This window comes from Poecile atricapillus, chromosome 2, assembly GCF_030490865.1.
Source record: "Poecile atricapillus isolate bPoeAtr1 chromosome 2, bPoeAtr1.hap1, whole genome shotgun sequence".
Taxonomy (NCBI): domain Eukaryota; kingdom Metazoa; phylum Chordata; class Aves; order Passeriformes; family Paridae; genus Poecile; species Poecile atricapillus.
In genome coordinates, this window is record NC_081250.1 from 9,895,420 (window position 1) to 9,911,477 (window position 16,058).

General features: G+C 38.8%; 1 protein-coding gene across 1 annotated transcript in view; it reads right to left on the reverse strand.

The window, feature by feature from the left end:
- Positions 1-3,174: 3,174 nt before the first annotated feature.
- Positions 3,175-16,058, reverse strand: part of VIPR2 (vasoactive intestinal peptide receptor 2) — a 43,915-nt gene continuing 31,031 nt past the window's right edge. Inside the window, exons 7-13 of the mRNA XM_058833189.1 lie at positions 14,470-14,620; positions 13,468-13,528; positions 11,056-11,125; positions 8,099-8,190; positions 5,358-5,487; positions 5,230-5,271; positions 3,175-3,353 (exon numbers count right to left, since the gene is read on the reverse strand). Of these exons, the coding sequence (XP_058689172.1) occupies positions 3,180-3,353; positions 5,230-5,271; positions 5,358-5,487; positions 8,099-8,190; positions 11,056-11,125; positions 13,468-13,528; positions 14,470-14,620 (720 nt within the window). The 3' untranslated portion in view covers positions 3,175-3,179. The remainder of the gene's footprint in view (positions 3,354-5,229; positions 5,272-5,357; positions 5,488-8,098; positions 8,191-11,055; positions 11,126-13,467; positions 13,529-14,469; positions 14,621-16,058) is intronic.

Consider the following 16,058-nt stretch of genomic DNA (forward strand, 5'->3'; position numbering starts at 1 on the left):
GCCTTGAAGACTTTACAACTCAGTTTGGACCCTGATGCAACCAAAGGTAAAAAGGCAGTAAAGGAATGAAGAAAGGGAGGTGTAAGGAAAGGTTACACTTGTCTTGCAGCCTCTACTTCCTCCCCTGATGCTGCTAGGACTGAGTGAGAACTAGGATTAGGGATGACAGAAGGCCAAATGATATTTCATTGCATTGTACTTTTGACTCTTTAGAGTAACCACAGCACAGCATTTAATCCCATACTCCTCAGCAAAATGCAATGAAAGACAAAGCCATGAGAAGCTGCCTTGTTCTGGGTGTTGTAAAGATGAAAACCACTGATTGAGTTCTAGATTTGTCAAATTTTCTGCATCTTTTACAGACATTTTTTATTATGTGTATCTGTTCATGAAAAGGCAGCTGAAAGTCAAACTGGTGTATAGGGTTGAAGCTGTAACTTTGCATAAAATTATTGGGAAATCAGAAATTTTCTGGGAGTAAAAACGAGTGAGCTCTCTGTGTCTTTACTGCTTGCACAAAGCATTATCCAGTTAAACTGTCTCATAAAACAGTATTTACATTATCTGCATTTACATTATTAATAGAGGGATGAGGTTCTCCAAAGTACTGTACTTTTGACTGGGTTGAAAAAAATATATACAGCACCTCTCTCTCCTGTGTGCCATTCTTTCCATGTCCACATTGTCCTTTACATCTTAGTGATACCCCTACGTTCTCCCACTGCAAATTTCTCATGTGGCATTTCACCCTACATGAAAAGTAGAAACAAGCCCAAACGCATCTGCACCCTGTTAAAGGAAACAATGCTGGTTTGTTGCAGGATAAAATGTATTTTCTTATTTGGGCTTTTCTTTTTTATAACCCAGAAATAATTAAAATGCAGATTTTTTCCATGCTCACCTAATTAGAACAAAGACAGTTTTCTCTAAGATACAATGTGTTATGAACACATATAATTGGTGATGCATCATGCAGAGCAGACTGATGGAAATGACTGCCTGAAACATCTATTTCTGTGCTATCATTCTGTCTGTGTGTCAACTCGCTCACATAACCTCATTTGAGCAAAAAGATGAGCACACTTGAATGCTTGTCACGTGTGCCTTTCTACCCTAGAAATTAAGGGGAAAAAAGAACATCCTGCACATCACATCTCAGGGAACTGAGCAGTCCCAATTCCACTGCAGACAAAGAATCCTAATGTGTACAGATGTGTTTAAGTGTAAGAGCAGCTCCCAAAGCTCCAGTGGGTCTTCATATATTTGCAGTTAAGAGCTTGTGATAAGTTTTTTCAGAGATCCAGGAAACATACTAAATTTTAGCAGTTTCCTTAGTCTAAAGCCTTTGGGAATATATTTAGTTTAAATACATGTGTAAGGGGACATCTATATTCCCCATGGGAATGTCCTTGGTCAGCCTATTTTCATCCAGAATCTCATAATTACTTTGCCAAGCAGAAAACATTATGAATGATCTGGAAGTGATCAATAGCTACTTTAAATTCAATTTTTGTAAGTAACAATTCTTTGAGTGGTTGTTATCTAACTCAAATGATACCTACTGGTGTCATGTAACATTCACCACGTTCTGCAGCAGTGAGCCATGGGGCCCTTCCTATCTTTGGTCTGACAAAACTTTTTGTGATTCCATGACAATCCTGTTAAAACAAATTGTGTTTGACTGATAAATAGCTGGATTAAATCAGACCAAGAATTATAGGAACACTTTGACAGCTGCCCAGTACTTTCCCCGTGCTGGTAATATTTTCAAGAATGCACAAATATGCCTGCCAAGGGATGCCCTTGCTGCTGTTCTTCCCTTTATCTGACAAGAGTAGGGACCTTGGATTCTGCTGGCTCCATAAAATCTGTCTGAAATATGAGGGCAATGGTTTGTATGGAGGTACTCATGCAAATACATATTATTCCAACTTGTAATGTAGGGTGGACATGGTTAAAAGTTGTCATGGAAAGAAAACATCGCTGCATTTATTTATTTTAAAGAGTGGAAATGTATACTTTTTAATAAGACTGTCAGTTCTCTGCCTTTTTTTTTGTAAATGTGGGAACATAAGAGGCTTGGCATTGTTGAAAATGCCTTCTTTATGCCTTTTATGGTAAGTTTTAGGGATTCTGTTTGTTTGTTTGTTTGTTTTCCTGGGGGTCATATATTTTAAATAATTTCAGATACATATGGAACTGAATAAATGTGAAAGAATTTACATTTTTCATTAAAGGTGAGTTGTAACTTCACTGCACTATTCTTTGTGTTTTGCAGTCAAATATGTAGTTCCAAGAGACAGATTTCAATGATAATATTGCGGAAAATGTTATTTTCAGTGTGTAATGTGCTATCCAAGACTGTTTATCCTATGCCAGGCTGCTTTACAAAATAAAACATACCTCTTCAGAAAATTCCTTCATGAAAGTCACAAATCTGACTTTAAACAGGGGAGAACAACTGAGAACTACTAAATTCAAAAGAAATATAGCAGTTCTTTCTGTATGGACTGTAAAGGTGGCCCTACACTCTGCACTCAAATATTAAACTAGGCACTTTTGAAAGTAACAACAGGATTGAAATCAAACTCTGTAGAATGTAATCTCTGAAATTTATACCATTAGCCTAGAAGTACTACCTTTTTCCTCCTGTGTAAATCATGTTCGTGATTGCCTGGATTAGCACACTGAATTCCCAGTGTGGTTAATTATAGTCTTAGATTTTTTTTTAAATTTTATTTTCCATAATTAGAAAATAATTTCCTAACCCTTAAGGCAATGTTTCCTTAAGTATAAATAAAGTGTAAGAAATTTTTTTGCTTCCCATCTTAACCCTTACTTGTGCCAAAGAAGTCTACATTGAGCAGGATACCGTGCATGGATCTTGTAGCCATTTTGGAAGGTAGAGGGACATTTATGGAAAACGAGTTTTTGAATTGTTACAGATAGTAAACTGCAAGAGAACATCAGAATTAATATGAATACCATTTGAACAAAACAGAAAGCATCCATGGAGCAGGCTTCTCTGCTATTAACAGCTTGGCTGCACAAACCAATTCCTCAAATACCAACATGTAGAAAAGCAAAGCACTAAACTGTACATTTTATAAAATATCACATCAAGCTGTATAATGAATGATATATCCACAGTTTTTCATGTTTGGGGGGACCTAGCTCATTTATATCATGGTGGTCTCTGTCTGCATAAATGAATGAGCTCTTGAATTCCGGTGGAGCTGGGAAACACTTTCTGATCCATTCCTAGAAATGGACGAGCTGTGGAGTCTGTAATCTCTGCCCGCTGTCTGCTTCCAGCACAAACTCCGCCACTTTCTTTTCAGCTCCCCCTGCACCTGTGTTTAAAAGAAAACGCACTATATGAGCTGAAAATTTTCTTTTATGTGAGGAACTTTTCCACACCGTCTATTGGCTGTCACATGGGGATCTCTAGGAACAGAACCACTGAATGGTTTGGATTTTTACAAACTTTTAAAGATTATGTAGGTCTACCCCCTTCTGTGGGCAGGGATACCTTCCACCAGACTCAGAGCACCATCCAGCCTGGCCTTGGGACGGGGCTTCCACAGCTTCTCTGAGCACCTGCTACAGTGTCTCCACCACCCTCTCAGAAAAGATATTTTCCTTCCTAAATCTACCACATATCAGTTTAGAAGTGTCTTGACACTACAGACCCTGCTAAGAAGTTTCTTGCCATCTTCCTCATGACCCCCCCATTTATGTACTCTAAGGTGCTATGAAGTCTCCCCATAACCTTCTTTCCAGGCTGAGCAATCCTTTCTCCTCCAGCCTGTCTTCATAGGAGAGGTGTTTCAGCCTTCTGGTAATTTTTGCAGCCTCCTCTGGATCCGCTTGAACAGGTCCATGTCTTGTACTGGTGACCATTCACCTCTCTTGACGTGCTGGCCTTGCTTCTTTTAATGCTGAATAGAGTTGCATTTTTGGGCTACAAGTTTCCGGCTCATCCCTCAGTCAGCACTGCACAGACCCAGGTGCAGGACCTTGAACTCTGCCCTGTTGAATCTCTTGAGGTTCTTTCCCCCCTCTCCACAAGCCTGTCACGGTCCCTCTGGATGGCATCCCTTCCCTCTGGACAGCATCCCTTCCCTCTGGACAGCATCCCTTCCCTCTGGACGGCATCCCTTCCCTCTGGACAGCATCCCTTCCCTCTGGACAGCATCCCTTCCCTCTGGACGGCATCCCTTCCCTCTGGTCAGCATCCCTTCCCTCTGGATGGCATCCCTTCCCTCTGGTCAGCATCCCTTCCCTCTGGACAGCATCCCATCCCTCTGGACGGCATCCCTTCCCTCTGGATGGCATCCCTTCCCTCTGGATGGCATCCCTTCCCTCTGGACAGCATCCCTTCCCTCTGGTCAGCATCCCTTCCCTCTGGACAGCATCCCTTCCCTCTGGACAGCATCCCTTCCCTCTGGATGGCATCCCTTCCCTCTAGAGTATCCAGTCAGTTTTTACAAAGGTCACATAACTGAAGCAAAGACTGTCTACCCTGTCTGTGAAGAGATGCCCTAAGGTCACTTCCAAAATTTTGTATCGCTTGTGCTGCAACATTAATTTTGGCATCGAGCTATTTATCTCACGTACTTCATGAATAGAATCAAATGATTAGCCCAAAATCAGGCATCTCCTGAGTATCAAAGACCAGAACAGCACTCAGGAGAGCTGTATATTAATTGTCTGTGCAGGCAGGTGTCTTCACACAGATTTCTTCTGGCAGACACTGCATGGTGGCTGAAATCAAAAGGAATTCCTTGCATCTTTCTCAGTTGAGACTATGAAAACTATGACATGCTGAGCACTTCTGAAAATCTGTTGCTGTTCTGAGATTTAGATACTGACAGAACATCAGCCCTAAATACTTACTAAATGGTATTTCAAGTTCTGGATAAATTATCAGGCTTGCTGCACCTCACTCACACTTTGTTTCTAACAGAGCTAGATTACATCATGAAAAATAGCAGAAGACACTAACACCTCAGTTTGAAAGGAATTAGATTTTAAACAGCTCTTAAAGCTCTTCACCCAACTACACTGATTTCTCCTGTTGTATAAAAACTGTTGCAAATATATTCCACTAATAGGAATGAAGACATCTTCTAAAAGAGTTTCATGTATTGGAGAAGAATTATAGGGGCACTTATACATTTACTATAACCAATATTTAACATTCTCAGTAGGAAAGGTGAGACTTACTTCACTGTTCAAAAAACAATACAGGACTGCAACAATCAACCCCTGGAAAGAGACAATATTCCTTAGTTAGTAGGCAGCACTCACTTAGGTCAATAAAACTTCTTTTGAATAAAAAACTTAAAATTTACCTGAAAAGATCCCAAACACAACTCAAAGATTATTTTATAATTGTTGGAACTGCGGTCAGGAAATAGAGCAAACACAGTGTAGTGAACTCCAAATAGTGGAATAAGCAACAAAGTGGATTTTGCAAGTCTCCTGGGAAAAGGAAAGACAAAAAGCTGAAATTTAATGATGAGCTCTCGTTTTACTGAGATGAATGTGTAACTGTATGGTTAGTCTGCACATTGCACATGCACAGTATGCACACAGTACCTAGGAAATGTAATCCAGAATTGTCTCACTCGTGAGAGTTTCATGAGCTCCAAATACTAAAACTTCATAGCTTTACTGATGGTATTAAGCATACACCATTAAGTAATTTTCAGTATTATCAGTTACAGAACACAATTTAGCAGAAGACACTACTAAAGTTAAGGAAAGAGAACTTTAGATTTCTAAGCAGAACTGCTCTGACAAACAGCTCGTGAAACTACTGGAATGATAAATTGCTACTTTTACCTTATCTGACATTTATTTCACTCTAATAACATCAGTTCTGTATATTATACAGGGCAAGTCATGAACAATTTTGGATGCCTGGTATCAGATAAAATTTGAGAAGTTATAATGCTGAGTTCCATAATTCATCAATGTCTTGATTCAACAATGAAAGGATGGTGTTGTGAATTCACCTATTTTAACACAAAAGTTAAGGTATTTCAACAAATTTTATTTTTTCAGTCAGTCTTCATGGTCTTGCTTCGTTCATAATGTCCCAGGGGCTGCATCTGTTTATGTGGAAATAATAATTTCTGACAGCAAAGCTTCTCAAGAGTAGTAAACCCCTCACATTTAAAGATGATACCAGAAGCAGAAAAAATAGGGATCCTTTAACAGAAGAAATTAATTTACAACTGGAGGAGATGACACTGGCAGCAAATTTCCTGGTTTCCCAAGTGAAACGGAAAACTGATTTTACTTGAAATTAGACTTATCCACTACAAAAGTAAAATGAACAAGAAAAAGGATGGAACCAGATACAAGCAGGTTGTGAGGAAGGAAAGAAAAATGGTGACTTGAATGAGTAGTATTCATTTTAGATTCATATTTCACTTTCACTTCATGCTTGGCTTTGTAATTTTTGTCTAGTTGATGCTACTTTCTCTATACTGCACCTATATTTTAGCAAAAGAGACGAACAAAAAAGCCTTATTCTTCTCTGCATTTTAGAAAGTGCATTTGCAATTTTATAACAAGCCCCCCAGATCGTTTAATGTGGTCTGTAAATGCAGTTTCTTGAGGTTAATCTACTTTCCCATGGGTATCGGCTGAGGACCAGAAATGCAAACTTAATCAGGCAATCAAATGCTAAAAGCAAAGAATTTACAGGGCTGAGTAAGGAAGGACAAGGTTGCTATTAACGTGAATATTTCATATTATAAAGTGCTACAGTAAATTGTGGAAAATGGTGAGATTGAAAGTAAGGGAATGCCTAATTTTCAAGAAGTAAATAAATATCACAGGGAAGCAAAGAAAACTTTATGTCACAAGAAGTAAACTTGAGGGGATTTCCTGCCTATAGGTTGGCCATTGTGCTACATAATAATGTGGCAACTGCACAACTTCATCTAGATTCAATGAGCTCTCCCACATGTTTAGACAGTTGAATCAGCAAACACAAAAACAGGACCCTTGTAGCTCTTTAAAACAAATGTGCTTGTCAGTCCAGTTGTGTCAACTTTTCTGTGGCACATCACAATTTTTCACTTTTTGCATCAAACATGTCACATTGTCTACAAAACACGTAAGGTCTTGCTTCCCTTGGCTTTAACAATATTCTTAGAACAGGAATTCAGTATTTTTTAAATGAAGGAAAGTTGTTATCCAGGAGCACATTTTCAAAGGCCACTTGCAACAGCTTTGGATTTTCAGTGCTCATGTTAGGTTTTGTCACTGAAGTATCATATTGACACCCTGAACTGTCAGAGTCTGTGTCTGGGCTTTCAAATAAGACTTACTACAACAGAATCTTGATTGCAGGTAATTACATATCCAGCAGCTCTTATAATAAACAACAATAATAGGTATTGCAATAAAAAACCAATTTTAGCAATGCATTTGAATTGTGCCCCAATATCCCTTGATTTTTAAGCTGTGGAAACAAAGAGTCATTTTAGGATTTGATGATCAAGCCAAAACACAAAAGAAGAAAGTCTGAACAGAAATGAAGTTGATCTAAGTCAGAAACAACTGCTTTCCTCTAGAAAAGGAAACATTAAATTTTAAAACATTTAAACATTAAACATTTAAATTAAAACATTATACGTAATTTTAAAATTTTTGCTAACAATGTAAGTCTTTTCCATCTCTTAAAACATAATTAAGTATTTTTAAAATTAAAAATAAGTTTTTAAGGAGGTTGAGGGAAAATGTTTTGACTTTGAAATTTTTCTTATGTCCAAATGAAACATATATATATCAAAAGAAATATATTACTCTCCATATATTTTGTATCAACATATTCGTTCATGGATTAAACTCAAATTCTAGAATAGCTTGTTGATCTTCCTGAAATTAAATATTTTTAAATTTAATTTAGTGTTTGATAAAAATATATTTATCTCCATTTCAGCATAGTTGTATTTATTAAACTATATCTAAAAGTTCCAAATTAAATATAATTACAGTAAGACAGCAGTTGTTGGTTTTCAGCAGATGAAATCTTAAAGAGATTATTCTGTCTATAATATCCAAAAGTATGACTCACTTGTACTGTGACTGGTCATTTCCTCCGACATCTGGAGATCTTAACTTCTGCAGCAAGATTCTTATAATGCTAATGAAAAGTATAAAATTCACCTGCAAAGAAAACAAATATAATGGTGATTTCTGAATTCTCCGCTCAGTATGCAGCACAAAGAAATGACTGTCAAGTCAGCATGGGAGTCGTGCACCTCCCTCCAGAACCCCTCAGCTCTGCAGTGCCAAACCTATTGTGTTCTGCAGCACCAGCGACCACTTCAAACCCACCAGTCCTGCTCTGGCTGGCAAAAGTCTTCAAAAACCCCAGTTTTCAGAAATATCCTCCTTCCACTACTTCAGCTGAGAGCAGGTTTCCCAGCAGGATGGACTGGATGTGATTTTCTGCAACCAAGCACTGTCCTAAATTGTCATGTGGATTCGTAACTAGAAGCCCAGAGGCAGTTTTGACCCTCCCTTGCTCCTCACCTCAACTTTCAGTATTTTCTGTCTGCATTAGGGTTAGAGGAGATTGTTGCAGAGCTGATTGTCTACTCCAATCAAACACTCTCACAAGTACCTTACTGTCTTGGATATTGATGCTGACATTACGAATGAATCACAGAATAGCTGGGGCTGGAAGGGACCTCTGGAGATCATCTAGTCCATCTGAATCCCTGCAGCCTAATTCTCATGACAGCCTTCTAAGACAGTACAATAGCATTATTTTATTTTGATTTTACTTCATGTTCTACTTTATAGGAAGGCACTTGCAGAAAAAAATCATTATGATCAGTATCTAATCAGTCTAGAAAACTGAAGTATAAAACTCAGTATATCCTAAATCCCATTATTTCTTCAGCATTGACTTCCTGCTTCCTCTGGTCACCATCCCTTCTGGTGCAGGATTCTTTGGAGTGGTTTAGAAAGCTTCCCCCTAAATACAGCATGTCCTTACTGAAGTAAGGGAACAGTTGGAATCCCCACCTTCAGAGGAACAATGTATGCTAAAAACTGCAACTCCAAGCTGCATCAAAGGAACACATCTTAGAATAAATTAATCTAGAGAAAAATTATATCACGGTAAAAATGAGAATCTGGTTGTTTTAAACTAACCCCATTCTAAGGCCCAAAATCTGGAGGTGGGGTACCTAACCAGGCATGCCTGTCTCACTGCTATGAATCTCTTTCTTCATGTATTGGTGGAACTCTTCTTTCTACTAAAAATTTGGCTCTGAGCTTTCAAGTTCAATTAATTTCTGTGTCTTCTATAACACAGCCCATAGAATTTTGGATTCTAATAAATAAACCACGGTCATAGCAACTGCATGTCCTTCTGTTTTTAACATTTTGTTTGAAATGACAGGGATGAAATAAAATGAAATATAGGCTTTTGCTGGACTTAACATATATTTTTTTCAGAAAGATGATTACTTAGAGGCTTATCTATAGAGGTAACAGACAGAAATATGTTATTGCAGATTTTATCTGCAAAATTAATGCAGCTGAGTGCACACAGCAGGGGATATTAACTTGCCATATGCACTGGAGCCCATATTAGTGGACAAGGAGAGAATTAGGGGTAACAGCACATTCATTTTCTAACATCCAACTGAGTAACTCTGAAGTGTGTACAGCATGAAGTGTGAATGTCTGCCAAATGACTTCTCACAAGCCAAAATCCTCAGGAGGAAATGCCAGGGACGATTCTGACACACTGAATTAACTGAAGCCATTCCCACTGTGCAAAATGGTATCAGAACTTGCTCTCTCGATACTGCTGGATAGATCAAACTCTGCTGCCTGACCAGTACTCCATTTGTTTAAATCACAACTCTCCTCCCAGTCTTCACTAAGATCCAGCTGCAGTTCAGCTCTGCCAATATGCCCTGGGATAACTCCCACTTCCAGGTCTAGGACTGCTTTGGAGGAGTTTTCTGGCACATGATGGCTGTTCAAACCGAGCATCCAGAGAACAGACTTTCCTGTAAACACCAGGTGGTTTGTTTTGCTTTTATCTTCCAACATATTTTCTTCACTCTGGATTGTTCCCCATTCTCCAGCTCCTTTGAGGTCCAAGTATTCCCTTCATGCTGTAGTTCCGTTGCATGCTCATTTCTTCATAACACATCTTTGAGGCCTAACTTTTTGTCATTTCCACACATATGGCCTACTCTTCTTTCTCTTCAAACAGCAGAATTCACTCTGATGGTGATGACAGAAATTTTTCCCAAAATGATTTTCAGCAGGCACAGATTGAAAGGCAAGCTCAAGCATAATGCAAACTCCTGAAATCTTGTGTAACCTAATAACGCCCTAGATTTTCTGCCTACGATTTTAAAAATTAAACAAATATATCTAAAATAAATTAATTTATTCTCTGTTTTCAGAAATGGTCATATAACCACAGTATATTATGCCCAAAGTTAATTACACAATCATTACAGTGAACAGGAATATTATTACACTACTCGAGTAATTCTGATGAGTTCTGAACAGGAAAAGCCCTGTGAAACTTCTCAAATGGTATAATTTTGCGAATACTTCATGTTCAATATATATTTCAGTAGGCTACCAATTAAAGAAAGATATACACAGCCATACTTTTTTATGACTAATATCAGATTCTAAATTGCAGGACTATCTATTTACACACAAAATCAAATCTGCAGTTCATTGAAAAGTATAATTACATTTTTCCTTCCTCCAGCCTCATAAATAGGAGAGATGTTAAAGAAAGAACAACACACAAATAAAAGCAACTGCTCATTTAATAGGAGGCAGATAAATTTTGAAGACAACAAATTTTAATGGCCTTGGCATCTGTTTAACATTTCTCCTGCAGCACAATTTCTTCTCATTAAAACAGAATTCATGCCTATCTGTAACTAGCAGTAAAGAATAATGGCTACATGCACTGCACAATGCTGAACAGATCTATAATTCATGCTTCAAATTTTTAGTTGTATAATAAGTTTTACTTACTATAATAGAAATTAAAATTGGAATTCGTATAACCCACCAGGGACCACCATGCTCATTTGTATCCCAGCAACTATAAAAAAAAAGAGGGAAAATCATGTTGACATTAATATCATCTGGCAAGCAAGACCTATGAGGAGAAGTATTTCTTATAAACAAGTCAAAGCACACTAAAATAATGCCTGCTTTAGCTTAGAATTTGGCATTCAGTCATTTCCTGCTATTAATTTTATTTCCTTTGTTTTAATATGCATACTTGATTTCCCCACCAGGAGTACTGCGTCCAGTTGTGGAGTCCTACACATTAGAAAGATGTGGATCTGTCTGAACAGGTCCAGAGGGGACCCCAAAGGTGATCAGAGGGCTGAAGTACCTCTCCTACAAAGACAGGCTGAGAGCATCGGGGTTGTTCAGCCTGGAGAATACAAGGCTCCATGGAGAAATCATTGTGACCTTTCAGCACTTAAAGGGGGCTTATAAAATAGAGAGAAAATGACATTTTGCCAGGGCATGTAGTGACAGGACAAGGGAGAATGGTTTAAAAATGAAAGAGATTTAGATGTTAGGAAAAAATTCTTTACTCATAAAGTCACAGAATCATTTATGTTGGAGAAGACCTCTGAGATCATTGAGTCCCACCTTTGACCAAGCACCACTAGAACATGGCACTGAGTGCCACATGCAGTCATTTCTTGAACACCTCCAGGAAAGCTGACTCTGCCACCCCTGTGGGCAGCCCATTCCAGTGCTTTACAACCCCTTCAGTGAAGAAATTCTTCCCAATGTCCAAATCAGGGATGAACCTCCCCTGGCACAGATTGAGGATATTTCCTCTTGTCCTGTCATTGCTTGCCTGTGAAAAGAGACCCACCTGGCTACAACCTCTGTGCAGGCAGCTGTGGGGAGTGATGAGGTCTCCCCCGAGCCTCCTTTTCTTCAGACTAAACATCCCCAGCTCCCTCAGCTGCTCCTCACCAGACTTGTGCTTTAGACCCTTCACCAGCTCTGTTGCCCTTCACATTCCAGCACCTCAGTGTCTTTCCTGTCCAGAACTGGACACAGGTCTCAGGCTGTGGCCTCACCAGTGCATTACTCTGAGGGTGATGAGGCCCTGGCACAGGCTGCCCAGAGAAGATGTGGATGCCCCATCCCTGAAAGTGCTCAAGACCAGACTGGATGGGGCTCTGAGTACCCTGGTCTATAGTCTGGCATCACTGCCCATGGCAAGGAGGGCTGGAACTAAGTGATCTTGAAGATCCCTTGCAACCCAATCCATTCTATGATTCAATTAAATCAGCTAAAACATCAAGCACCCTGCTCTGTACCATTAGATATCATGGGAGATGTTGACCTTAGTGGAAACCAAGCTTAGTTTTACCTCGTGCAAGGATACTTTTTCAGTGTGCACTTAACATTCACCTCTGGGTAGCAGGAAGATCTAAAGCAACTGACAGGTGCAATTGAAATGACACAATTTCTTGTGGGATATTTAGGTTATAGATGCCTGGAACTTGTTTGTGAAAATGTGAACTTGAAACTCTGTCTGAAAAATTAAATATTTAATTTTCACCCTGGGCTCAACACTTTTGATCCAAACACTCTAAGTGCTCTGAAAGGTTAGTCAGATTAAAGATTAATTACCCTTCAGACTTCCTCTGTAATCATAATGACAGAGGAAAAAGGAATTTGCCTTTGGTTTACATGTTAGAGGTCTTGCAAAGAAAGCCTTGAAATTACACAGGATGTGATTTTTCACTTCAATTATGAAATAAATTGAAAAATAATAGTTAGTTGAACAAAACAGGACTGTTCAAACTCTTTGCCCACTAGTTAGGAATTTTCTCTCATTCCTTGGGAGCAGCATGATCAAATCTGATCTTCCTACAAAATTCTTGTCTCAGCTCCCCTTTGCATGCCAGGAGCTAGGCTTAACTCTAGTTAGCTTTAGCTTTACCTGGCTACATGCATCTGTCCTACTCTTACATCACTTCACTTCTGGGAATGCAATTTTTATGTACCCAAAGTTATCTACACTTCAATCATCTGAGCTGCTAGTTAGCAAATGAGGATGCCCAGTGCCTTCCTGCACGTGTGGCAGCACTGAACCCAAGGACCCTACTGCTGTTTTAAACATTGACTTCCCAAGCAGATAGCTCTAGATGTGGGTGGAAGGAGTAATGGTATATCCTATCTCTGCTCTCTCCTGCCCTCTGAGTTTTTCAAATAAACATTGAGCACAAACAACAGCTGAACAGCTCCCAAATACCTGTCCTTTTATTGCCATCTTGGAAATCTGAGTTCTGTGCTTGTCCCCTCCAGAGCAGCAAACCACCTTTGTGTGAATGACCCCACACCCAAGGCAAGGACTGCACAGGCATGGGGGGGCTTCAAGCTTTCCCTCCCACACACACTCACCCCGTGTCCTCTAGAACGATCCGTGTCACTGTCCACGTAATAATGAATATCGTAGGAATTCCTGAAAAATGCCAAAGAGCTTTAGAGAATGATCACAAAAATGCAAGGCCACAGGAGAGAAAAAAAAAAAAATAGTAATAAAAAAATCAGCCTTCTAGTAAGCAGTTATTCCCCAAAAACATATAGTAAAGTTCAGTGAATGGAAGGAGAGGCCCGTCTGATGAGCTACATGATTACATGTACACATCAGCAATGTAGTACAAATACAAACAAAGACTGCAGGGAAGTGAATTTATTTCTCATAAAAATGTAGTCATAATTACTAGTACACCAAAAACAATGCCTTTCTTAGGTGTCTTGCAAGGTGTCAGAGTGACTTACAGGGAAATAGATACAAGTTATGCATTCCCAATGCACCTCCAAGGACTGCAATATAAAATAGGAGTATAAATCATTTCATAAGGAACCTTGTCCACACACTGGTTTATTCCCATTTCCCAGCAACACCCAATTGTTTTATGACAACCTATTACTGGAAGTATTAAAATGTTCCATATAAATACCATCATACTTTCTGTAAATGAAAGGAATATATGTATATAAAACCAGATGGACAGCATTATTGGGCTTTTCAAAAAGGAAAATTGCATAGTATAGCTCATGGCTGTGCAGCTAAACTTTAATTTTCCTCACAAATTAGGACACCTGAATCATATGTTTTGCAGTGGCAGTCCTTGCACCAGAGCAATCCCTGGGTGTGGTGCAGATGGCACAGGTGAAAGCCATGCCAGGGATCAAGCCAGCAGTGATGCTGCAGCAGTTTTGTGCCTGCTCTTTCCCCTGCTACAGCAGCTGTAACCTGTGCTGGAGCTGAGCTGAGGAACCTGTGAGTCTGAAAAATCACCACCAGAGACAGCTCAGCTACCTTAGTGTGAAATACTGAACCTGGCCAACACACACACGATAAAAAGAACATTACAGGAAAGATGTGGAAGTTCTTACCCCATCCTATCAGCAGGTAGATTGTGAAGTGTCTGTTGGGGGAGAATATTAACACAAGGAGGATGTGAAGGTAAAGTCCCTCCACTAAGAGCCAGTAAAAGTTTGCCATAACACCATACTGAAAAAACACCAGAATTGCCTTGCAGCCCACCTGAAATATGAGAAGAAGGATCAAATTTGTCACAGGAAGGATGCCATGTTATTTTTATTGCTACAGACAAAAATCTCAGCTGTTTTTGTAATATCAATAAACCAGGTCCAGTAGAAATTTTTATCTTCAGTCAAATAAATGTGACATTGTAAATGTTACTGTATATATGAAAAGAAAGTGAATTATTACATTTATTTAGATAGCTCTCATTGCAAATTCACTCAGAAATTTTGAAAAACTCAGAGGATAAATACAGAAAATATGTTGGTTATCAATAAAGGCACATTTTGCAACAGTTTGTTAATGAATGGCTATAAAATTAAATTATCACCTACTAGGAGTCTAATAAATGTATTAAAACGTCACATGGCTTCCTAACACAGTAAAAATTAACAAAGAAACGACTTTTTGATTTTTTTCAAAGTTAAATGTGAAACTGAGTGAAAAATAAAAGTTTATGTGATGACTAAGTAGACTTAGAAGAAAAAGTTGGCTGGACTGTTAAAAATAATGTTTTCCCTTTAGAAAATGTTTTAGAGTTTCTTAGTTAACTAAACACATAGACATGTATCAAAAAATGATACTTATAGCCTGTGTGCTGCTCTGCAGAATTAATTTTCAGATGTCTGTGCTGCTGATGTTCCACGCTGCTGGCTGCTGCTACTTTGGTACTTCCCAGCAGGAATCTGGGATGTGAGAATTGAATATGAAAATGTTCATATGGACTGAGAATGTGCTGAGAAATGTGATGATATGGTGAATATAACAGACTAAACAAACTGAGCCAAATAAAATCTCTAGTTTCTGCTAGCTTTATGTAATTTTAAATACCTTTCATACCTGCATTTTTCTGTTAAAATTCCAAGTACACCAGATACCTAAGCAGGTAAATTACCCACTTTCAGTGATTGATTCCTCTCTCTGAATATAGGTGTTTATTAAGAATAGAGATGCAGTCACCAGCTGCTAAGGCAGAAGGGCACAGACCTCCTCAGGGATACTTCCTTGTATCCACCAGTTCCCTATGATGTACCAGTTACCTCACTGCATCCCAAGTAACACTCATGCCTGTGTAGATGCATATTAGAAAACTAAGGAAGAGTCCAAAGGCTAGAATTAATTTCACCTGATTTTAGCTGCCTACAACCAAAGTTTGAAAGCTGGCTAACTTTGGTAAGACTGATCTTACCTCTGGACTTTGGAATATCCACTGCAGATCAGCAGAGGGCCAGAAAAATGTAAGATGGATAAAATTAAGCCTTTCAAAATGTGTGAAAAGTTGAACTTTTCAAGCAAGCTTAAATTTACTTTTATGCTTAGGACTCCTTAGAATCAGATCAGCAGTGACAATTTTGTACTCCTTTATAAATTCCAGTATTCCCTTGTATTACATTCTCAGTTTACATACCAGAACCCTGCATCAAAGTATTTTCTCTTC